This window comes from Anas acuta, chromosome 6 (assembly GCF_963932015.1).
Source record: "Anas acuta chromosome 6, bAnaAcu1.1, whole genome shotgun sequence".
Classification (NCBI taxonomy): Eukaryota; Metazoa; Chordata; class Aves; order Anseriformes; family Anatidae; genus Anas; species Anas acuta.
Window position 1 is genome coordinate 28,316,627 of NC_088984.1, and position 20,180 is coordinate 28,336,806.

The 20,180-nt window shown below is 56.8% G+C and overlaps 1 protein-coding gene and 23 non-coding genes across 24 annotated transcripts; 16 read left to right on the forward strand and 8 right to left on the reverse strand.

Moving 5' to 3' along the window:
• Window positions 1–1,105: 1,105 nt before the first annotated feature.
• On the reverse strand, window positions 1,106–1,178 carry TRNAM-CAU (transfer RNA methionine (anticodon CAU)). Its single transcript has one exon. It is a non-coding gene; the product is annotated as a tRNA-Met (tRNA).
• Window positions 1,179–1,290: 112 nt separating this feature from the next.
• TRNAS-GCU (transfer RNA serine (anticodon GCU)) lies at window positions 1,291–1,372 on the forward strand. The gene has a single exon. It is a non-coding gene; the product is annotated as a tRNA-Ser (tRNA).
• Window positions 1,373–1,982: 610 nt separating this feature from the next.
• Window positions 1,983–2,056, reverse strand: TRNAT-AGU (transfer RNA threonine (anticodon AGU)). The gene has a single exon. It is a non-coding gene; the product is annotated as a tRNA-Thr (tRNA).
• Window positions 2,057–2,489: 433 nt separating this feature from the next.
• TRNAP-AGG (transfer RNA proline (anticodon AGG)) lies at window positions 2,490–2,561 on the forward strand. Its single transcript has one exon. It is a non-coding gene; the product is annotated as a tRNA-Pro (tRNA).
• A 720-nt stretch (window positions 2,562–3,281) lies between these two features.
• Window positions 3,282–3,363, forward strand: TRNAS-UGA (transfer RNA serine (anticodon UGA)). Its single transcript has one exon. It is a non-coding gene; the product is annotated as a tRNA-Ser (tRNA).
• Window positions 3,364–4,135: 772 nt separating this feature from the next.
• On the forward strand, window positions 4,136–4,207 carry TRNAP-CGG (transfer RNA proline (anticodon CGG)). The gene has a single exon. It is a non-coding gene; the product is annotated as a tRNA-Pro (tRNA).
• A 522-nt stretch (window positions 4,208–4,729) lies between these two features.
• Window positions 4,730–4,811, forward strand: TRNAS-CGA (transfer RNA serine (anticodon CGA)). Its single transcript has one exon. It is a non-coding gene; the product is annotated as a tRNA-Ser (tRNA).
• Window positions 4,812–5,265: 454 nt separating this feature from the next.
• TRNAA-CGC (transfer RNA alanine (anticodon CGC)) lies at window positions 5,266–5,337 on the reverse strand. Its single transcript has one exon. It is a non-coding gene; the product is annotated as a tRNA-Ala (tRNA).
• A 233-nt stretch (window positions 5,338–5,570) lies between these two features.
• TRNAP-CGG (transfer RNA proline (anticodon CGG)) lies at window positions 5,571–5,642 on the reverse strand. The gene has a single exon. It is a non-coding gene; the product is annotated as a tRNA-Pro (tRNA).
• Window positions 5,643–5,807: 165 nt separating this feature from the next.
• Window positions 5,808–5,879, reverse strand: TRNAA-UGC (transfer RNA alanine (anticodon UGC)). The gene has a single exon. It is a non-coding gene; the product is annotated as a tRNA-Ala (tRNA).
• Window positions 5,880–6,201: 322 nt separating this feature from the next.
• TRNAP-UGG (transfer RNA proline (anticodon UGG)) lies at window positions 6,202–6,273 on the reverse strand. The gene has a single exon. It is a non-coding gene; the product is annotated as a tRNA-Pro (tRNA).
• Window positions 6,274–6,612: 339 nt separating this feature from the next.
• Window positions 6,613–6,684, forward strand: TRNAP-UGG (transfer RNA proline (anticodon UGG)). Its single transcript has one exon. It is a non-coding gene; the product is annotated as a tRNA-Pro (tRNA).
• Window positions 6,685–7,008: 324 nt separating this feature from the next.
• TRNAA-UGC (transfer RNA alanine (anticodon UGC)) lies at window positions 7,009–7,080 on the forward strand. Its single transcript has one exon. It is a non-coding gene; the product is annotated as a tRNA-Ala (tRNA).
• A 191-nt stretch (window positions 7,081–7,271) lies between these two features.
• On the forward strand, window positions 7,272–7,343 carry TRNAP-CGG (transfer RNA proline (anticodon CGG)). Its single transcript has one exon. It is a non-coding gene; the product is annotated as a tRNA-Pro (tRNA).
• Window positions 7,344–7,590: 247 nt separating this feature from the next.
• TRNAA-CGC (transfer RNA alanine (anticodon CGC)) lies at window positions 7,591–7,662 on the forward strand. The gene has a single exon. It is a non-coding gene; the product is annotated as a tRNA-Ala (tRNA).
• Window positions 7,663–7,877: 215 nt separating this feature from the next.
• TRNAP-AGG (transfer RNA proline (anticodon AGG)) lies at window positions 7,878–7,949 on the reverse strand. The gene has a single exon. It is a non-coding gene; the product is annotated as a tRNA-Pro (tRNA).
• A 432-nt stretch (window positions 7,950–8,381) lies between these two features.
• Window positions 8,382–8,455, forward strand: TRNAT-AGU (transfer RNA threonine (anticodon AGU)). The gene has a single exon. It is a non-coding gene; the product is annotated as a tRNA-Thr (tRNA).
• A 654-nt stretch (window positions 8,456–9,109) lies between these two features.
• On the forward strand, window positions 9,110–9,191 carry TRNAS-GCU (transfer RNA serine (anticodon GCU)). The gene has a single exon. It is a non-coding gene; the product is annotated as a tRNA-Ser (tRNA).
• A 4,712-nt stretch (window positions 9,192–13,903) lies between these two features.
• Window positions 13,904–14,200, forward strand: LOC137858665 (beta-keratin-related protein-like). The gene has a single exon (XM_068686717.1). It carries the CDS (start codon window positions 13,904–13,906, stop codon window positions 14,198–14,200), a length of 297 nt encoding a protein of 98 aa, XP_068542818.1.
• Window positions 14,201–18,557: 4,357 nt separating this feature from the next.
• On the forward strand, window positions 18,558–18,629 carry TRNAP-UGG (transfer RNA proline (anticodon UGG)). The gene has a single exon. It is a non-coding gene; the product is annotated as a tRNA-Pro (tRNA).
• Window positions 18,630–18,955: 326 nt separating this feature from the next.
• TRNAA-UGC (transfer RNA alanine (anticodon UGC)) lies at window positions 18,956–19,027 on the forward strand. The gene has a single exon. It is a non-coding gene; the product is annotated as a tRNA-Ala (tRNA).
• A 191-nt stretch (window positions 19,028–19,218) lies between these two features.
• Window positions 19,219–19,290, forward strand: TRNAP-CGG (transfer RNA proline (anticodon CGG)). The gene has a single exon. It is a non-coding gene; the product is annotated as a tRNA-Pro (tRNA).
• Window positions 19,291–19,543: 253 nt separating this feature from the next.
• Window positions 19,544–19,615, forward strand: TRNAA-CGC (transfer RNA alanine (anticodon CGC)). Its single transcript has one exon. It is a non-coding gene; the product is annotated as a tRNA-Ala (tRNA).
• Window positions 19,616–20,009: 394 nt separating this feature from the next.
• TRNAP-AGG (transfer RNA proline (anticodon AGG)) lies at window positions 20,010–20,081 on the reverse strand. The gene has a single exon. It is a non-coding gene; the product is annotated as a tRNA-Pro (tRNA).
• Between the last annotated feature and the right edge of the window lie 99 nt (window positions 20,082–20,180).

The window sequence follows — 20,180 nt, forward strand, 5'->3', positions numbered from 1 at the left end:
CCATGGGCTGCAGGGGGACATCCTGCTTCACCATGTTCCTCACCACAGGCCGCAGGGGACTTCTGCTCCGGCACCTGGAGCACCTCTCACCCTCCTTCTTCACTGACCAAGGCTGTTCCTCATTCCTCTGACTCTCCCAGCTGCTGTGTGGCGCAGCGTTTTTTTCCCTTTCTTAAATACGCTCTCACAGAGGCACGAAACAACATCGCTTATTGGCTCGGCTCTGGTCAGCAGTGGGGCCCTTACCAAACATGGGGCAGCTTCTAGATCCTTCTCACAGAAACCACCCCTATGGCCCCCTGCTACCAAAACCTTGCCACATAAACCCCTCGCCTCTGTTAAAAGCATAGTTAAGATTAATCACAATATCCTCTTACTTTACAATTATCGCAGCCTTCTCAAACTTCATTTACTTCAAAAAGAAAAAGAATTCACCACACCAAAATAAACATAACACCATCACAGCACCGACAAGGTGGGCATTTTACACACACACCACCCCTCGTCCCTTCACCACGCTAACATCTCACAGTTACTGCTTTCTTAAATTCAAAGCTCTTTGAATTCTTAAATTCAAAGATGGACTCTTTCCAGCAGATCCCTGTCTTTCTTGTACTGGGGAGCCCAGGACTGGACACAGTACTCCAGGTGAGGCCTGACCAGGGCAGAGTAGAGGGGGAGGATCACCTCCCTTGGCCTGCTGGCCACGCTCCTTTTAATGCACACTAGGGTCCCATTGGCCCTCTTGGCCACCAGGGCACGGTGCTGGCTCATGGTCAGCCTATCGTCCACCAGGACCCCCAGGTCCTTCTCCTCAGAGCTCCTCTCCAGCAGGTCGTCCCCCAGCCTGTAAAGATACGTGTGGTTGTTCCTTCCCAGGTGCAGGACTCCACACTTGCTCTTATTAAACCTCACTTGGTTTCTTCCTGCCCATCTCTCCAGCCGGTCCAGGTCTCACAGAATGGCAGCACAGCCTTCATGGCGTGTCGTTTTATTTATTTTTTTTCTTGCTGCGCCCTGAGACTGTTGCCTACACCACGGCGTGTTGCAAAAAGCCACCCACAGAAAAAAAAAAATAAAAAAAATAATAAATAATAAAATGCGTTGCCCTCTCTGAGGCTCGAACTCAGGACCTTCAGATTATGAGACTGACGCGCTGCCGGCTGCGCTAAGAGGGCGCTGGCTGCGATCCCCCCGTGAGGGGCCTGCAGCGGGGCGGGCCCGTGTCGGGGGGCGGGGGGCGTCGGGCTCGGGGCGGGCAGGCGGCGGGGCGGGGGCGGCTCGGGGCGGGACGAGGTGGCCGAGTGGTGAAGGCGATGGACTGCTAATCCATTGCGCTCTGCGCGCGTGGGTTCGAATCCCACCCTCGTCGGGGCCTTTTGCTGCTGGCGGCTGTGCTGGTGGCACAGGGGTCATCATACAGTGAAGCGGCTGGCACCTAAGCGCGCTTTGCGTGCTCTGAGGGGGCTGGGGGCTGTCTGGGGCTCGGTGGAGCCATCAGTGCCCTAAGCCTGCGTGGGGGCTGAAGAGGGACGACATGACCCTAAATGATCTGCGCCTCTCCTGCTGCCAGTGATGGGTGCTGGAAACCTGTGGGGCCTCGAGTCCAGCAGGTGATGCCTTTGCCCTGATGCCCCCTCCTTCATCCCCATGGAGCCCTTCCTTGCTCACACGCCGCAGGTGCCCCAACACCTACCCCACACCCCAGAGATGAACCCCAGCTCCCAAGTCCTTCCTGCCCCCACCCAGACTTCTAGACATTGCCTGCTGTCTCCATGATGGTCTCTTGTCCCTCCTTGAAATGAGACTTGGAGAAAAAACACGCACCCTGAATTTGCCAGGACACCTTGGTCACTGGGAGGGGGCAAATGGGGGTGGTGAGGCAGAGCAGCAGTGGCACCTGGGGGGGTGCCCGTTGTTGGGGTACAGACCCCAGCGGTGCCCCCAGCCAGGGGCTGGGGAGGAAAAACATCCCCCAGGGCAGGCACCACTGGGAGTCGAACCCAGGATCTCCTGTTTACTAGACAGGCGCTTTAACCAGCTGAGCCATGGTGCCCACCTACCCCTGCCAAAAGGGGTGCTGTGTGTCCCCTGGGATCTTCCCAAGGGAAATCAGACCCCTGCCCAGCCCCTGTCCTGGTACTCCTGCTAATGGAGTCACCAGAAGGACTGGGAGCCAGGGCAGGGGGCTGGGACCATGGCACCAGGTTAAAAGCTGGAGTTAGGCCCCCAGGGAGCTCTGCACTGGCTGGACCATAGCAGCACAGTGGTTCCCAAAAGGAGCAGGGTACTCCGGGATTTGAGCCTGGAACACCCTTCACTCTAAAAAAGAGGGGTGAAAGTCCTCCCCATGCCCAGGACATGGTGTTGTTCTGTTCCTCAGGGACATCACTAGGGTCCTTCTGGAAACCAGCACTGGGGACGAGAGGCAGTACTGCCCCAGCACCCCAATGATCAGCACAGGGCAGGGACAGGCAGCTGCACACCCTGGCTCGTTGGTCTAGGGGTATGATTCTCGCTTAGGGTGCGAGAGGTCCCGGGTTCAACTCCCGGACGAGCCCCTCTTTTGGGCACTGCTGGCCTGCAAACAGACCCTGTGGGGATGGGGCAGGGACAGGGACCCACCGCCCCAACACCCATCCTTCACACCTCGCCGCCTCCCACCAGCACCAAGTTTTGCCCATGCAGGCTGAGCTCACCATGACAGGAGACAACGTGCCCCACTGCCTGCAGTGGCCGGGCAGGGGAGAGGAGAGGCAGTCATGGTCATCTCCCTGCAGCTGGTGGGGCCAGGAGCAGCCTAGGGACAGCCTTGAGATACCTTCTAACCCCAGCCATTCTGTCATTATGTGGCCATTATGTGGTCCTGGGCAGAGGAGACTGTCCTAAAGCAGAGACCCCCCCCCTACCCCCCACTATGTAAGGGATGTAGCTCAGCAGGAGAGCGCTTGCACCTGGGTTAAACCCCCAGCACCTGCTTGTCCTTTTCCCCTTGAAGCCCTTTGCCTCCACAGGATGCATTGCTGGAGGCTGTTTCCCTTACTTGCCCTGAGGTGAGGCTCCCTGCTGGGCCTGACTATTTTTGCCCAGCCGTCAGGAAATATCCCCCATCATTTATTTTTTTTTTCCAGCCCTGGGATGTGCTGATGGCATGGGGAAGCAGTTGTAGGCACTGGGGCTGCTGGGAGCATGGATGGCTCCATCCTGGCCTATGGGGATTCCTTCCTTGGAGCCAGACCCTTAGCAAGGGGGGAGGAGGCACCCATGGGACTAAGCAAGGAGCTGTGATGGCCGAGGGGTGAAGGCGTTGGACTTGAAATCCAATAGGGTTTCCCTGCGCAGGTTCGAATCCTGCTCACAGCGGTGGATTTTGCCTGCTGCTGGCAGGGGGCTAGGGACCATGGCCTGGGGGATTTCTGATTCAACTCCTGGATAAACTCTTCTTTTGGGCATCCACAACCTGGCTTGTCTGGGCAGGGTAGGGATGGGGCTCTGCTGCCTGGCACCGTGGGGACAGGTGGCCTCTCCAGGTTTGGGGATAACCAGGCTGCTGGGACAGTCCCACTGGTGGGAACGATGTGCTGTGGGGGCAAATGAGACAAAAAGGAGCAATGGCAGTATGAGCTACTGCTCCTCGGTGGGGAAGAGGCTGGTGGGAGTGGTGAGGGATGGCACAGCTGGGTGAGACCAGCACCATGTCCCCACCAGGCAGGTCTGTCTAAGGCCACGATGCTCTGAGAATACAGTGCATAACTCCTCTGGGGAATGCAGAAGTGTGGTTTACCACCACAGCCACAGTGTGGAGATGCTTTACAAAGTCTGGAGATGCTACAGCTTGAATCCGGGGCCTTACATGCAAAGCAAGCACTCTCCCCCTGAACTTCATCCCCTGCCTGATGTACCTGGCCATGCTGCAAACCCCATGGTTCTGTTGTCCCTATGGCCCGTGGAGATGTGGCTGTTACAGCCTGTGGTCGTGTCCAGGTGCCAGCATGACAGCCTGGGAACAAGAGGGATGGCCCAGCTACTGACAATCACAGGATTCAAGGGAACTTCCCCAGTTCCTGCTCCACCATCATAGTCCTGTGAGTACCTGACATTGAATAACAGGACTTCTGCCAGTCCAAACTAGTCTGGCTCGTTGGTCTAGGGGTATGATTCTCGCTTCGGGTGCGAGAGGTCCCGGGTTCAACTCCCGGACGAGCCCTCTCTTTTGGATATCCACCAGCCGTGGCAGACCAGTGGAGCTGCAGCTCATGGTGGGGAGCAGGGTCAGGAGAGTCACTTGTGACAGGAGGAGAGCTGGCAACTTTGGTGTGGGCATAGCCAGGAGAGAGCCGGTTAGCAGAAAAAATTGTCAGCAAAATAGGACCTCAGAAGGTCTGTCTGGGTGAAAGGCCCCTTGGGACAAGGCAGTGTGGGGCAGCAGTGTGAGAGTGTGAGATTTTCACAAAGGCCCACACACTGTGCAGGGGATGTGGCCCCAACGAGCCACGGTGTGCAGCTGCCCAGACCCCTTCCCTGGGCCACCCTGGCAGTGCTGGGGCAGCGCCGCCACTGGCCCCTGCTGGCCTCAGGCCCTGCCACCAGCACCCAGGTGCAGAGCGGGCCCAGGGCTGGCGCTGGCGCTGCCCCAGCCTCCCCAGCAGGAATGGGGGCCGGGGGGGCTCCAGGGGCTGCCTGGGGATGCCCCTCACAGACCACGGGGCACAGGCAGCCCCAGCCGGGGGCTGTGATGGCCGAGGGGTGAAGGCGTTGGACTCGAAATCCAATAGGGTTTCCCTGCGCAGGTTCGAATCCTGCTCACAGCGACAGCTTTTAGCCCTGCTCTGGGGCTGCCGGGGGCACGCTGAGCCCACACAGGGCTCTTGGCTGCCCAGGGCAGCCCCCTCCCTGTGCGCTGTATGGGGCCGAGGCGGGCCAGGGGTTTTGCTGGGGGCCAGCTGCACACCCAGGCTCCTTGGTCTAGGGGTTTGGTTCTCACTTAGGGTGCGAGACGTCCTGGGTACAACGGCTCCCAGATGGAGCTTTCATTTTGGGCACTGCTGGCCTGCAAACAGATCCTGGTGGGACATGGCACAGCACAGACGCAGTCCTGACGCCCCAGAGCCCCGACACCTCGGGCACAGCCCCCTGCTGCCTCCCTCCTCATCCTGCACCACAGATCTGTGCTGCCCTGTGCCACTGGGACAAAAGGGACAGGGCACAGCCAGGGCTGCCTTGGGACAAGGACAGCAGGCTGCAAGCTGTGAGGCAGGAAAAGGCTGGAGATGCTGGGGCTTGAACCCAGGGCCTCTTACATGCGAAGCAAGCGCTCTCCCACTGAGCTACATCCCCTAGACAGTGCCCACCAGGGTCCTACCTGCTGCTCTGGCAGCGGCTGAGCCTGGCCAAAGGCGGCTGTGCTGCCCCACAAAGCCTCCGGCCCCAGCATGGGGTGCCGCTTGCAGGCTGCTGGGGGATGCCAGGGCCCCCCTGCTCCTGCAGCACTGCCTGGGGGGACAAGGGCCCAGAACTAGCCCCCCTGCGTCTGCCCCCTGCCCGCAGCAGCTGGGCTCGTCCCAAAAGGGGGGCTCGTCCGGGAGTTGAACCCGGGACCTCTCGCACCCGAAGCGAGAATCATACCCCTAGACCAACGAGCCGCGCTCATGGGGCCCTCTGCACCCTCTGCCCTCGTGCCCCACAGCTCTCACGCCTGCTGGGGCAGCTCCAGCTCCACCATTTGCCCCACGTGCTTCTTGCCCAGTGACAGCCCCAGGCCCTGCAGCCCCCAAGGGCTGCCCTGTCCTGCCTGGGGAGGAAAAGGCTGGAGATGCTGGGGCTTGAACCCAGGGCCTCCTGCATGCAAAGCAAGCGCTCTACCGCTGAGCTACATCCCCACACTCATGGGGGCCTTTCTGGGGGGCTCTGCTTTTAACAAAACCTTCCTCCTGCCTCCTCCTCAGCCCACACCACTCACCAACACATCAGCACACCTCCCCTGCTCTTCCACAACACACCTGCCTCACAAATCACACCTGCAGCACCACACACTCTCCCCTGCCTACTCAACATGCCCTCAACAGCCCTCCTCCCCCTGGACATGCACCCACCCCAAAACCAAACGCTCTCCCCTCACAGCAGACACTGCCCTGGCCCTGCTCCCCAGTGCAATCCAAGGTTGTCCCCCGCACTCTCTGGGCCAGGGATCCAGAAAAGATGGGGCTCGTCCGGGAGTTGAACCCGGGACCTCTCGCACCCAAAGCGAGAATCATACCCCTAGACCAACGAGCCAGGGTGCAGCACCCCTTTGCACCCCCACTCTCGCTGCCCCACTCTTTCACCCCTCAGCCATCAGAGTACCAGGAGCCCCCACCTGGCAGTAGCCGTGAACTGTGCTGCAGCCACCTTCAGTGCACTGCGTATTAGAAAGAACATCTTTTTTTCTGTGTGGGTGATGGAGCACTGGGACAGATGCCTTCAGGTCTGGTGGAATCTCCCTCTGGAAATCCTCAAAAGGTGTTAGGACGTGGTACTGGGCAACCTAATGCAGGTGTCCCTGCTGGGATCTCCCAGCAGTGCCGAGGAGGTGTGGGGCAGCGAGAGTGGGGGTGCAAAGGGGTGCTGCACCCCGGCTCGTTGGTCTAGGGGTATGATTCTCGCTTTGGGTGCGAGAGGTCCCGGGTTCAACTCCCGGACGAGCCCCATCTTTTCTGGATCCCTGGCCCAGAGAGTGCGGGGGACAACCTTGGATTGCACTGGGGAGCAGGGCCAGGGCAGTGTCTGCTGTGAGGGGAGAGCGTTTGGTTTTGGGGTGTGTGTGTGTGTCCAGGGGGAGGAGGGCTGTTGAGGGCATGTTGAGTAGGCAGGGGTGAGTGTGTGGTGCTGCAGGTGTGATTTGTGAGGCAGGTGTGTTGTGGAAGAGCAGGGGAGGTGTGCTGATGTGTTGGTGAGTGGTGTGGGCTGAGGAGGAGGCAGGAGGAAGGCTTTGTTAAAAGCAGAACCCCCCAGGAAGGCCCCCATGAGTGTGGGGATGTAGCTCAGCGGTAGAGCGCTTGCTTTGCATGCAGGAGGCCCTGGGTTCAAGCCCCAGCATCTCCAGCCTTTTCCTCCCCAGGCAGGACAGGGCAGCCCTTGGGGGCTGCAGGGCCTGGGGCTGTGTCTGGGCACCAAGCACAGGTGGCCCCATGCGTGGCAGCAGCAGTGGGGCAAATGGTGGAGCTGGAGCTGCCCCAGCAGGCGTGAGAGCTGTGGGGCACGAGGGCAGAGGGTGCAGAGGGCCCCATGAGCGCGGCTCGTTGGTCTAGGGGTATGATTCTCGCTTCGGGTGCGAGAGGTCCCGGGTTCAACTCCCGGACGAGCCCCCCTTTTGGGACGAGCCCAGCTGCTGCGGGCAGGGGGCAGACGCAGGGGGGCTAGTTCTGGGCCCTTGTCCCCCCAGGCAGTGCTGCAGGGGGACCCTGGCATCCCCCAGCAGCCTGCAAGCGGCACCCCATGCTGGGGCCGGAGGCTTTGTGGGGCAGCACAGCCGCCTTTGGCCAGGCTCAGCCACTGCCAGGCAGCACCCAGCTGCTGCTGCCAGGGCCTGGGCCCCCTGGTGGGCACTGTCTAGGGGATGTAGCTCAGTGGGAGAGCGCTTGCTTCGCATGTAAGAGGCCCTGGGTTCAAGCCCCAGCATCTCCAGCCTTTTCCTGCCTTACAGCCTGCAGCCTGCTGTCCCTGTCCCAGGGCAGCCTTGGCTGTGCCCTGTCCCTTTTGTCCCAGTGGCACAGGGCCTCACGGGTCTGCGGTGCAGGGTGGGGACAGAGGCAGCAGGGGGCTGTGCCTGAGGTGTCGGGGCTCTGGGGCATACCGTGTCCCTGCAGGATGTGTTTGCAGGTCAGCGGTGCCCAAAAGAGGGGCTCGTCCGGGAGTTGAACCCGGGACCTCTCGCACCCTAAGCGAGAATCATACCCCTAGACCAACGAGCCAGGATGTGCAGCTTATTCCTAGCACAGTTCCTGTGCCCACTGTACATTGCATTGCTTCCCCATCCCAAGCTGTGCTTCTCATAGCAGGACAAGGCAGCATATGGAAGGTGCTGCTTCTCGTTTGCACTTTTCTCTTCTTTTACCTTGAAGGAAGCCCACCGTGGATGGTGGTAGCTAATGCCAATTTACCTGCAGTCTCCATTGCATCTAGAAGAGGTGTCCAGCATCTGTTTGGCCAGGAGCTGCCTTGTTTGTGGCATTCCTATCTGTCAGGACTGTCCCCCATGACTGATGTTGGGCCATTCTTCACCCTGAGCATTTCAGCTTTCCTCCTGGTTTCCAGTACCACAGTGCTTGGCTGCCTTGGGCACATGGTTCTCCTGGGGCTGCCCTGAGGGCCATGGGCAAGGGGGACCAGCACCGTGGCCAGGTGGCACCATGGCTCAGCTGGTTAAAGCGCCTGTCTAGTAAACAGGAGATCCTGGGTTCAACTCCCAGTGGTGCCTGGCCTGGGGGCTGTTTTTCTTCACAGAACCACCAGATCCAGGGGCTATGGGAGCACTGAACACCCAATAGAGAAGGCAACGACAGAGTCCCTCGTTTCTCTGGTGGCCCTGCTCTTGGGAAGAACTACAGTTTCCTTCTAACCCACATCTCTGGGAAGCTCACATTTGTGAGGTGATCCAAACTATCTCCAAACCTGGAGTATTTGGGAAACAAAGAGGTACATATCCTGCTGGCTGGGCTGCCCTATCCATCTTCCCCTTTCATTTACAAGCTTGACTGGTGCTGAATCATGCAGAAAAACCCTCTGGACATAGGTCAGGGGTGGGAGAGAGGGGAGAGGAGATGTAGACCTACAATAACAAACAAACAAAAGCCTAGACCACACACTTCTTAAGCAAAAGTAAATAAAGCCCATCTCCTGCCCAGTCTATGTTTTGTCATCCTCTGAACACAGGGATCAAGGGGGAAATGGAGAGGGATAAATGAACCACAAAACTCCCACTGCCCTGCTTGCCACCAGCCATGCGACAGGCAGGCACATAGCTCACTCCTACGGCCCAGCTGTACAGGGGACACCCTGATGGAGCATCTGTGGGTTTGCAACCTGTGCTCCAAAGTGAAAAAAAAATCCCCAAATGTGGGCTGGAGCAGGAGACGAGGTGGCCGAGTGGTGAAGGCGATGGACTGCTAATCCATTGTGCTCTGCACGCGTGGGTTCGAATCCCACCCTCGTCGGCTCTCTGGCTGCTGTGTGGGGGATCCTCTGTGGACAGGGAGGCTTTTGGCAGCAGGGACAAGACCCCAAAGCTCAGAAAGTCCCTCCTGGCCACTCCCTCTTTTGGCAGCCTTCCTCAGTGCAGCTGCAGGTAGCTGTGCCACCCGAATGCCATCACCTCCTGCCCCCAGCATTCCCCTGCCAGAGCCACACAGAACAGAGATCAGGCATCACTTGGCTGCACTGGTGGCAAATCGACACCTGGCTGGCTTCCTCTCTCCTGTCTCTTTTCCTCTTTCATGATAAATATATGTCTGCATCTGGGCTGGTGTTCTCACTTGCTGAACCTGCTCCCGGTTGCCCAGGGAGCTGCATTGCCCTCTCACGTCAGGGCAATGTGCTGGGCCCCACGCTGCCGTACAGGAGTGGGGAGCTGTCCCCTCTGCAGGCAGAGCCTTGGTTCCCGAGCCCACCCGCTGGGTGCCCCCTGTGCCCCTTCTCCTGGTGGTGGCGAAGTGCCCGGCCACGGGCAGCCTCCCTGGGGATGGAAAGGAGCCGGCGGCACTGGCTGGGGAGGGACGTGGGCACACCCTGGGTCTTTCCACATCTCACATGGAAACCCTGGGCATCCCCATGGTGCCCTGAGTAAAGCTGGGCCTTCATGAGCCATTGCCACCTCTCCGAGATGCTTTCCTGAGGAGGGCATGGCTGCTGCGTGGTGGCAGCTCCCTCCTGTGTTTGAAATTGTGCTCACTGGGGAGGCTGGGGAAGAGCAAGGGTGAGACACTGCAAGATCAAGAGGATGGGAAAAAGACAGAAATGGCTGCTAAGAGAGTGGTCTGCTCTGCTCTGCTCTGCTCTGCTCTGCTCTGCTCTGCTCTCCTCTCCTCTCCTCTCCTCTCCTCTCCTCTCCTCCTCCCTTCCCCTTTCCCTTTCCTTTTTTTTTTTTTCTTCAGAAATCCCAGAGGTCTTGCAGGAAGGGAAGCACTGCATTTCTCAAGGCATGCCTGTGCTTTGCCGCAGCCAGGGAAACATGTTTTGCCAGCCTTGCAGGTGTCTTCCCTGACCTGACTTTTTTTTTTCTGTTGACAAGGACATGGAAAAGCCACACCGGGACACCTTGGGGGCGAGGGAGGGACACTCATACTGCAGGCCCTGTGCGGGTTTTTAGCCTTCCCCTGGGCCACTCTTCCTTCCAGGGCCTGCAGGGATGCCCTGGTGGCCAGCAGGGAGCTGCTTGCCCCAGCAGCCTGTCCACAGCCACAACGGGGATGGGTGCCCACCCTGTCTTTGCCCACTGCTGCTGGGCCCCGTGGCGCTTGTCCGGCTCTGCCAGGGCCAGCCAGGCTGCCCCAGGAGGAGTGTCCTGGGGACAAGGAGTGGACGCGTGCTACAGCCCCAGAGAAGCAGGCCTGTCCCTGCCCAGGTGACAGGGCCTGCTGGGGGGACGTGCCAGCCTCAGTGACATGGACCTGGCAATTAGAGGATCTGTGAAACCAGACCTCCCCCCAGCCCCGGAGCCTGCTCTGCCTGGTGGCACCGGCGAGGCTGCACTCCCAGGGCTGCACGCAGGGACAGGGCTCCTGATGTCTGTGTCCCCACAGCCCTGGGCTTGTCCTGTGGTGGGGCTGTGGGGGCTGGTTGTCCCTGTCCACCAGCTCCGTAGGGAACTTGTGCAAAGTCCAGCAGCCTCCACAGGAGATGCTTAGGGGAATACAAGCGCCATTAGGATTTCCACCTTGGCTCTCAGGAGGTCCTGGGGCAGGGGATGCTTCCTCTGGCATCACAGACATCTAGAGAGAGACGAGGTTGCTGGAAACCAAGATGCAGAGCAGTGAATCAGAGTTGCAAAGTGCCGCTGGGGCTTGGGGATGGAAAGGGAATCACGGTGAATACTGGTCCTGGTCCGTTTTTCTCCTCCTGTTCTTACCTGCAGGAAGAAACAGGGCTGAAATGTGCACGCATCCCAGATCCATTGCAAAAGTTAAAAAAAAAATGGGCCTGACATGTTTGATCTGGTGATATTTTCTTGGTTTTGTGGTTTCCCCAGAGAAAGTCATGTCTCAGGCAGAAATTGCTCGTTTCCTGAAGTGAATAGGGGTTAGTAAAACCAGTCCTGCCTTTCTCCCAGATACCTGCATTCTCAGGAAGAGCTCTTTCCCCTATGGTTTTCATTTGTTTTAATCTCTCTCATTACACAAATCTGATTATTTTAGCTTCCCAACATGTGCCTTTTGTTTTCCCTGTTCCCATCTCCAGGCAAAGGACTTTTTTTTTTTTTTTTTAAGCCTCTGTTTGGAAGCCAGGGAGTCCTTCAGGAAGGTTATTCTCCCGAGGATCACAGGAGTGCACAGAGGCATGGAAGAAAGGGGTAGAAAATGGTTATTCAAGATGAAATCCTTCCTGGCAAAAGAAGGGTTTGAATCTTAGCCTGTGGGTCCAAGGTACACCTGTGGCATCATTTTGTCATTGCAAAAAGGCAAAAAGGAAAAGCTTAAAATAAAGCATCATCCTTTTCTGCTCCCCAGATGGCCCTTTAGGAAGTTGTGACGAGCCTCCAGCCCCCTCCCTTACTCTAGCAGGCTGCAGGGCTGCTGCTGACTGAAGCATGTGTCCTCCTCCAAACATCAGAAAAGCTGATTTTCTGTTTTCCCTTCCAGAGTAAGGTTAAAATGAGCTGGGCTTGACTCCATCACCTCTGAAAAGCATTTTTTGCCCTGGCAGTCAGGGCAGGAAGGAGTCACTAGAGATAACTCAATGCTATAAAGCCTGGCTCCATGCAAGGCCAAGTCATCCCAGTAACTACAGCGACCCTGAAAACCCCTACGAGGCATGTCTTTAACAGCCTTACTGAGAATCCCTGGCTCCACACATGCATTGTACATGTGCCCCAGTACTGCCATAGTTTATACCTTCATCTAGGCTCTGCTGGCACGAAATGAAAAACCTTCAAACTTTCCTTGCCCCTGGAGCCTGATGGCTCATTCCCCTGCTCGGTACCACGTCAGCGGCTCCCTCTCACCAACATGTTGCTGATTCACGTCTAAATGCAGGTTGGGACTTCTGCGACTCCTCAGCTCTGTAGCAGCTAGCAGGATTCCAGCAGAGCAATCCGGTGTCACACCTGTAATTAGAATGTCTTGATGATGTTGCTCCATCACAAGAAAGAAGAGCCGTGAACTTCTGGCTCACTGCTCTTAGCATATCCAAAGACCTGGCTGGGAAAGCTCTTGGCCTCCAAATTCAGCTCAGTGAGCAAAATTAGCTACTTATGGTGTGCGTCACCTTCAGGGATGGACTCTGGAGTCTTTTTTAACATCTTTCTGTGTCTTTGATTAGTTTGCTTTCATAATGTGCTGTATTTTCCAAACAGAATTTGAACACCATGCATGGGGATAACAACATGCAAAATCCTTTAAGCAAACCCAAAAGCATAAAAATTTGGCCATGCCACCCTAACTCAGCTACCTGGGCTTGCCCTTAGTCATGTCCCTGTCTGTACTACCTGGGCAGCTGGGGAAGGAGGAGGGCTGCCTGGTGCCTTCTGCAGCACCACACAACACTTCGCGCATTTTTCTCCAAGCTGTGCAAGGTCCCTCACTGCCCTTCACACTTCCAGCATCCCTGATTTTCATAATGGGACCATGTGGGGCTGAGGCAGTGCAGGTGCCTGGCTGCTTTTGCTGGGTTTATGCACAGATAAATGATTCTCATGCTCAGCCTAAACCCCCTTACTCACCGGCTCACCTCAGGTGCACTTGGGAGCTGGCTTCCCCCGTGATTTGTGGTTGTGCTGAGGGGAAGGTGGGAAGGGAGGGGAGATGAGCCGGGGATGCGCCTGCCCTAAATTCTGCTGAAATGCTCTCCTGCCTTGTAGCATAGGACCTAAAATGTACTTTGGCCTTAGGAGGTAAGATAATTACTGCCTGTAGCTCGAATCATTTCAATCTTACTCAGTACTAAATGGAAGCAAAACATGACAGATGAAAGAGGAAACTGTTTAATCAGCTGAGGGAGCTTTCCAGGAGAAAACTGCTGGTTGCCGGAGAGTTTCACACAGAAGGAATGCGCTGGCTCCCCGGAGGGACGGGGCTCCCTATAAAACCCCACACGGAGCCTGGCCCTGCCACCCTCTTCCCAGCTGCTGCCGCCTCTGCCACCCAGGTAAGTCGAGACGGGCTCTGGCTCCTTCTGCCCGAGCTGTTGCTTTCACCGATGTCTTCTGCCTGCTCCTCCATAAGGGGTCGAGGCTTGTTGCCTGTCTTCTGCCTGCAGAGGCCCCCAGAAGGGTTTATTTCTGTCGCAAAATGAGGAATCAGGGCTCCAGGTGCAAGGGGGTGTGGGATGCAGGGGGTACTGGGTACCTACCTCAAGAGTCTGTAACCATACAGCCAGCTGCGACCTTCATGGATTACTTAAAAAAAAAGATTTTTATTAATTTAATTAATTTAATTTATTTATTTTATTTTAATTTATTTTTAGCACAACCAGATGCATTTCAGTGAGGATTTTGCTTGGGAAAGGCTTTCTGTCAGCTCTGCAGCACCGCCTTCCAGGGCAGACCATCTCACCCACACTGAATTATCCTGAATTATCCCCATGTACCCTCTGGCTACTCCTCTTTTCTTCTGGCTGCCAGAGCTGTAGAATTAGGGCTCCACAGGGATGGCTATGGTCTCTGCCTCACGCTTACTCCCTGCTCTGCCTTCCAGGTGTCCGTCCTCACCCGGCGATGTCCTGCTACGACCTGTGCCTGCCCTCCTCCTGTGGCCCCAGGCCACTGGCCACCAGTTGCAACGAGCCCTGCTACCGGCGCTGCGGGGACTCCACCACCGTCATCCAGCCTCCCACCGTGGTAGTGACCCTGCCCGGGCCCATCCTCAGCTCCTACCCGCAGAACACGGTGGTGGGCTCCACGGCATCGGCAGCGGTTGGGAGCTACCTCCGGTGCTGCGGGGTGCCGGTGGCCTCCAGCGGTGCCCGGGGGCTGGGGAAGGCGGGACTGCTGTGCCTGGGTGGTGGGCTGTAGGGTGTCCTTGCCTGTCACCTCGTCCCACCGATGCCAGCAGGGCACAGGGAAGGAACAGCGAAGCACTGGAAGAAGGCTGGGGAAGAGGACTAAGGAGATGCCCGTGTGTTTCCAGGCTGTGGAGGGCATCCGCAGCTCCTGCAGCAGGAAGGGAGCTGCGAGCACGCACCACTCAAGATCGTGCCTCTGTACGCCTTTCTCTTGCTATGCCTCACTGTATGTTTCCATGTAGGTGTCACAACCTGTGGTGCTACACGGCATTTGCTATTAGCTGGGGGAAAACGCTTTTAGCTGGCTGCAGACAGAAGGTGATTGCCACGGGCTGCAGGGGCAGCACCTTGTTGGTTTGTCCATTCCTTTAGTGAGCACTGGAAATGCGCTTCTCATAGTCTCAACTTGTTTATTCTATTTCTTTTTCTCATTAAAGACATGCTACATCACTGCCTGAGTCTCATGGTGTTCCTTTTGCCTCTGGTCTGAAGCGGTGACGTGCTCTGGAGGCAACCTGTTGCTGTGTGGAGGTTCTTTTTTTTCGGGTCTGAAATGTGAATTTCTGCTGCTCAGCACCACACTGCTCATGGAGGCATGTGGCTTGCTGTGTCCGGCCCAAAGGCAGACTTCTCAGCATGAAGACTTTTTTATTGCTGCCCCAGAGCAAGTGTCTGCGTAGGGAGACATGCAACGGTCTCATTGCCTGTTACCTCAAGGAGGTGGCAACACGGAGATTGGATGTTTCAAAATGGCATTTTCCCTGTTTTTGCAGCACTGTATTTTTATTTATTTATTTTTGTTTTATGGAGGATGCATGGGGCCTTATATAAATGAGTATGCAATGACTTAAACCTAGACAGCACAGGTGCAAGCGAGCTGTGAGGTATGTCTGAATGTGGCTGGTGCATTTGCAGAATGTAGTAGCAGAAAACATTTTGTTCTGTGCTGCTACATGTACACATAGACATGCACTTGTACAGGCGTTGACTGCAGCATTTGCCTCACAGCCACAGGAGTTCTGGTGCTAGCTCCACATGACGGCTTAGGGAATGCCATACCAACTCTGGATGGGGCAGGAACTTTGCCCAGCAGACCAAATCCATGTTAGCACCTCTCCATAAGAGGAAGAAGGGTGTCTGCGATGCAAACTGTGTGCAGATGGAGGCATCTCTAGAAAAATATGCCAGGCACTGAGTAAGCCTCTTTTTCATGTGTCATATAACATCAGGCAGAACATTTTTAGCTAATGAAAGGAGGAATAAGAGTGCGACTAAGTCCTCCATGGGCATTGTCTAAATCTTCTTTCATTCCTTGAACATTTTGTTGGTGTGAAAATTTGCATAGAGTTTATGAGTGTTTTAGCAATGAGGGATTATGCTGAGCTTGAAAGCATGTTGGTCCTCAAAACTCTTTTACCAAGCTCAACTGGTTTTCTGGCTCAGATCTTCACAGATCTTCTCAGATCTTCACAGCTCTTAATTTGGAAATAATTTGCATGGCACTTGCTCAGCAGTCAGAGCACCAGGAGAAGAGAGGTGTGGGTTCACATCTCTGCTCCAAGGACTGTTCCGATACTTTTATCCCAACTGCAGAAATTGTTCCATTGTGAGGGGGTGTAAAATTCTCCTGAGTGCTGCAACAAAGAAAAGCATTGGATTTCTAGAAAAGGCCTCATTAGAAAGTTGTAGGCATCTGGGGCTTGTGCAACTTTCTTCCACCAGTCTGATGCATAGAACAGTCCAGAAGGGAACAGGGAAAAATAATAATGACATTTTGCTACAGCTTTTCACAACGACTCCTCTGGTGAGATCATACAGATTTATTTATTTATTTATTTATTTATTTATTTATTTATTCTGAAGAGACAGTGACTCAAAGGAGACTGAAATCCACACAGGTCCTTAATTTGACTTGAAAATTGTGATGTCCTCAGTGCAGACAGAGCCAGGGAAGGGAGGACCTGAGGCACTGCAGGGATCCCCATCCCAAGGGACCTGCCACCCTGTCTCTCTGGGTGCTGGGACTCCTGACTTGAGCTGCCCTGAATTCACTCCGCCACGTATCACTGCACAGCCAGTGCTTGCCCCAGGCAGGACCCCACAGACCTGCTAATCAGGCCCTAAAATAAAGCTTCCCACAAAGACGGCACAGCCAAGGGCCTTGGTGAGAAACTGGGAGCTACATACCAAGACTGGGGGGAAAAATAAAGCTTAGCAGGTGGAAGGACACACGGCGAGGGAAATAGCTGCGTCCTGGGGTTTGGTCCCAGCATTGTTCACCCATGGCTTTCAACAGTAGCAACAGCAGCAGTTCTCAGAGAAGCCTGGAGCAGAGCCCAGACCCAAATCTGTCGAGTTTCATGACTTCTGCTCTCCCATCGTCTTCCTTCACCTGCTCGCGTCCTTGGTAGAAACCTCCTCACTGCCATCACACAGGATCATCCTCCTGCAGCAGTCATTGCTTCCTGGAGACTCCCATTTCCCTTCATTTTCTTTCTTCTCTCCCTTGCTTTGGCAAACACAAGTGCATCAGTAAAAATTACAGTGTGTGAGTGAGCAGCCAAAGCACCCTGGCCTGGGACAGTGGTGGTGGCAACTCCCTTTTATGATGAGATCGCGTCCATGGGAGTGCTGATCTCCTCTGGAGCTGGTTAGATCCACAAGGACACCCCAGCATACACCACTACACTTGGCAAATGGGCTCCCTCATTTTTTATTTCATTTTTTTTTTTGTCTACATTTCTCTGCTTGGGGAAGCTGACAAAAGCAGCCAGCAAGCATCTCCTACACAAGGAAAGCCTGCAGCTCTTTGCAAGTGCGGTGGTGGGATGAAGTTGTATCTTGGGCTGCAGCAAGTGGAGAAACGGAGAGAGTTGTCATGGAAAAGGGGAGACTGGTGCAAATGGTGAGTGAATGGGACTGTCAGGAGTGGCAGTCCCAGGTGGCCTGGGGCCAGTGATAGGGTACAAGGTGGTCTCAACAAGCAGCTTCCCAATCTTCGCTGGGGCAAAGGACTTCTGAACAGAGTGCTTGGGGACACACGCCTGGAGTCAGCTGGGTAGAGACAGGGACCCTGGAGCTGGGAGCCTGCAGGTGTGGCAGCTGACAGTGGGATTTATTTGTCAATAAAACCTCCTTCCTCACCCACCAGGTCTCACCCTGTGCCTCGCCTTGTGATTTCCCACCATGGCACAGTGGGTGCCTCCTGTTAGGGTTCAGGAAGGACAGAGAGAGGTCGTGTGGTAGGGATAAGAGGCAGGAGAGGGCACTGCTGAGATCACACCCTGCCCCGGGCACCCACCGCTGCACCCACAGACCAACCGCGGGGCAGGGGCCCTGCCTGGCCTGGGGAGCCAGACTGGCGATGACTCCAGCCCTGGGGGACTCCTTGGTGAGGGCTGCGGTTCTTCCTCAGGGCTGAAAATCCCATAGAGCAAGGTAATCACAGGCCACCACACACCTGAGTCACAGGGGAAGAAGCACACAAATCAAAAGGCACGGGCATCCCGGTCTGGTCCTTCTGGTGCCACCCGTGGGAATGGAGCTCTCACGGCTCGCACCCTGGTGAGCCAGCAGCCCTGCTCCCCCTGCCAGCACCGTGCTGCATCCCAAGCCCAAACCAGCACCAGACACCACACCCAGCTGCCCCACAGACCCTCCTCTGAGTTTATCCCCCCAGGAGTGGGGAAACTGGGATACAATTGCTGTGCAGTGGAAGCACAGCCCAGCTCCAAAGTGTTTAGAGCATCCTGGAGTGACATAGCCTGGGATGACAGTTTCAAGCTCACTAATTATTAAGTTAAATATTCCAAGACGGTTGATTCATGTTTACTGAGAATCAGGTGTCTGTGCAGTTCCCAGAGAAGAGGACATTGATCTGCTTATTGAGGGTGAGGTTGCTCTTGCTTGCACTCCTTCTGTGGTGTTGATGGAGCCAGGCTGCCGAGGGGATGTTTTGCAGCCTGGTAATCATGGGTGAGAAGCACACCCTGCCTGCACCTGCCCACGGCCCTGTAATCTACAGGACAGCTGGGGCTGTTCCTTCTTCTTGACCTAACTTCAGCTCCCAGGGGTTAAAATGAGCCCCAGGAGTGGACTATCACGCCAGCACAGCCTACAGTGCCATATCGTTATTTTCCTCAGAGGCACTGCCGAATTGGGCAGTGGGCAACAGCCATGGTCCTGGGCAACCTCATGTAGGTGTCCCTGCCTGAGCAGGAGGCTTCGTCCAGGTGATGTGCAGAGGTCCCTTGCACTTTAGGGAACTTGGTGCTTCTGCAGGGGCAAAAGGCAGTGCGAGGCGCCCCCATCAGTCCCAAGGAGGTGTGGGGCAGCGAGAGTGGGGGTGCAAAGGGGTGCTGCACCCCGGCTCGTTGGTCTAGGGGTATGATTCTCGCTTTGGGTGCGAGAGGTCCCGGGTTCAACTCCCGGACGAGCCCCATCTTTTCTGGATCCCTGGCCAAAAGAGCATGGGGGGACGAACTGGGATTGCACTGGGGAGCAGGGCCAGGGCAGTGTCTGCTGTGAGGGGAGAGCGTTTGGTTTTGGGGTGGGTGTGTGTCCAGGGGGAGGAGGGCTGTTGAGGGCATGTTGAGTAGGCAGGGGTGAGTGTGTGGTGCTGCAGGTGTGATTTGTGAGGCAAGTGCGTTGTGGAAGAGCAGGGGAGGTGTGCTGATGTGTTGGTGAGTGGTGTGGGCTGAGGAGGAGAAGGCAGGAGGAAGGTTTTGTTAAAAGCAGAGCCCCCCAGGAAGGCCCCCATGAGTGTGGGGATGTAGCTCAGCGGTAGAGCGCTTGCTTTGCATGCAAGAGGCCCTGGGTTCAAGCCCCAGCATCTCCAGCCTTTTCCTGCCCACACAGGGCAGGGCAGCCCTTGGGGGTTGCAGGGCCTGGGGCCGTATCTGGGCACCAAGCACGGGTGGCCCCATGGGTGGCAGCAGCAGTGGGGCAAATGGTGGAGCTGGAGCTGCCCCTGCAGGCGTGAGAGCTGTGGGGCACGAGGGCAGAGGGTGCAGAGGGCCCCATGAGCGCGGCTCGTTGGTCTAGGGGTATGATTCTCGCTTCGGGTGCGAGAGGTCCCGGGTTCAACTCCCGGACGAGCCCCTCTTTTGGGACGAGCCCAGCTGCTGCGGGCAGGGGGCAGACACAGGGGGGCTGGCTCTGGGCCCTTGTCCAGGGCAGGCAGCGCAGGGGGGCCCTGGCATCCCCCAGCAGCCTGCAAGCGGCACCCCATGCTGGGGCCGGAGGCTTTGTGGGGCAGCACAGCCGCCTTTGGCCAGGCTCAGCTGCTGCCAGTGCAGCAGGTAGCACCCAGCTGCTGCTGCCAGGGCCTGGGCCCCCTGGTGGGCACTGGTCAGGGGATGTAGCTCAGTGGGAGAGCGCTTGCTTCGCATGTAAGAGGCCCTGGGTTCAAGCCCCAGCATCTCCAGCCTTTTCCTGCCTCACAGCCCGTGCCCAGGGAAATGCCTGGGCAGTGGATGATGCCCACCAGGAGCTCCTCTTCCTTCTGCCCTCTGCAGGCATCCCCAGAGCCCCTCTCCCCCTGCTCGCTCTTTCTGCTCCTGGCTCCCCGATGGCTGCAGCGCTCGCCTTGCCCAGCTCCTGCCTCTGCCCCACAGGTCCCCGCTCTGCTGTCCCTGGCTGCACAGCCCTGGCTGTGCCCTGTCCCTTTTGTCCCTGTGGCACAGGGCAGCACAGGTCTGCAGTGCAGGGTGGGGAGGGAGGCAGCAGGGGGCTGTGCCTGATGTGTCAGGGCTGTGGGGCAGCAGGGCTTTTCTGTGTCCCTCCAGGATGTGTCTGCAGGCCAGCGGTGCCCAAAAGAGGGGCTCGTCCGGGAGTTGAACCCGGGACCTCTCGCACCCTAAGCGAGAATCATACCCCTAGACCAACGAGCCGCGCTGGGCAGCTCCCCGTGCACCCTCCCTGGGCCACCCTGGCAGTGCTGGGGCAGCGCCGCCACTGGCCCCTGCTGGCCTCAGGCCCTGCCACCAGCA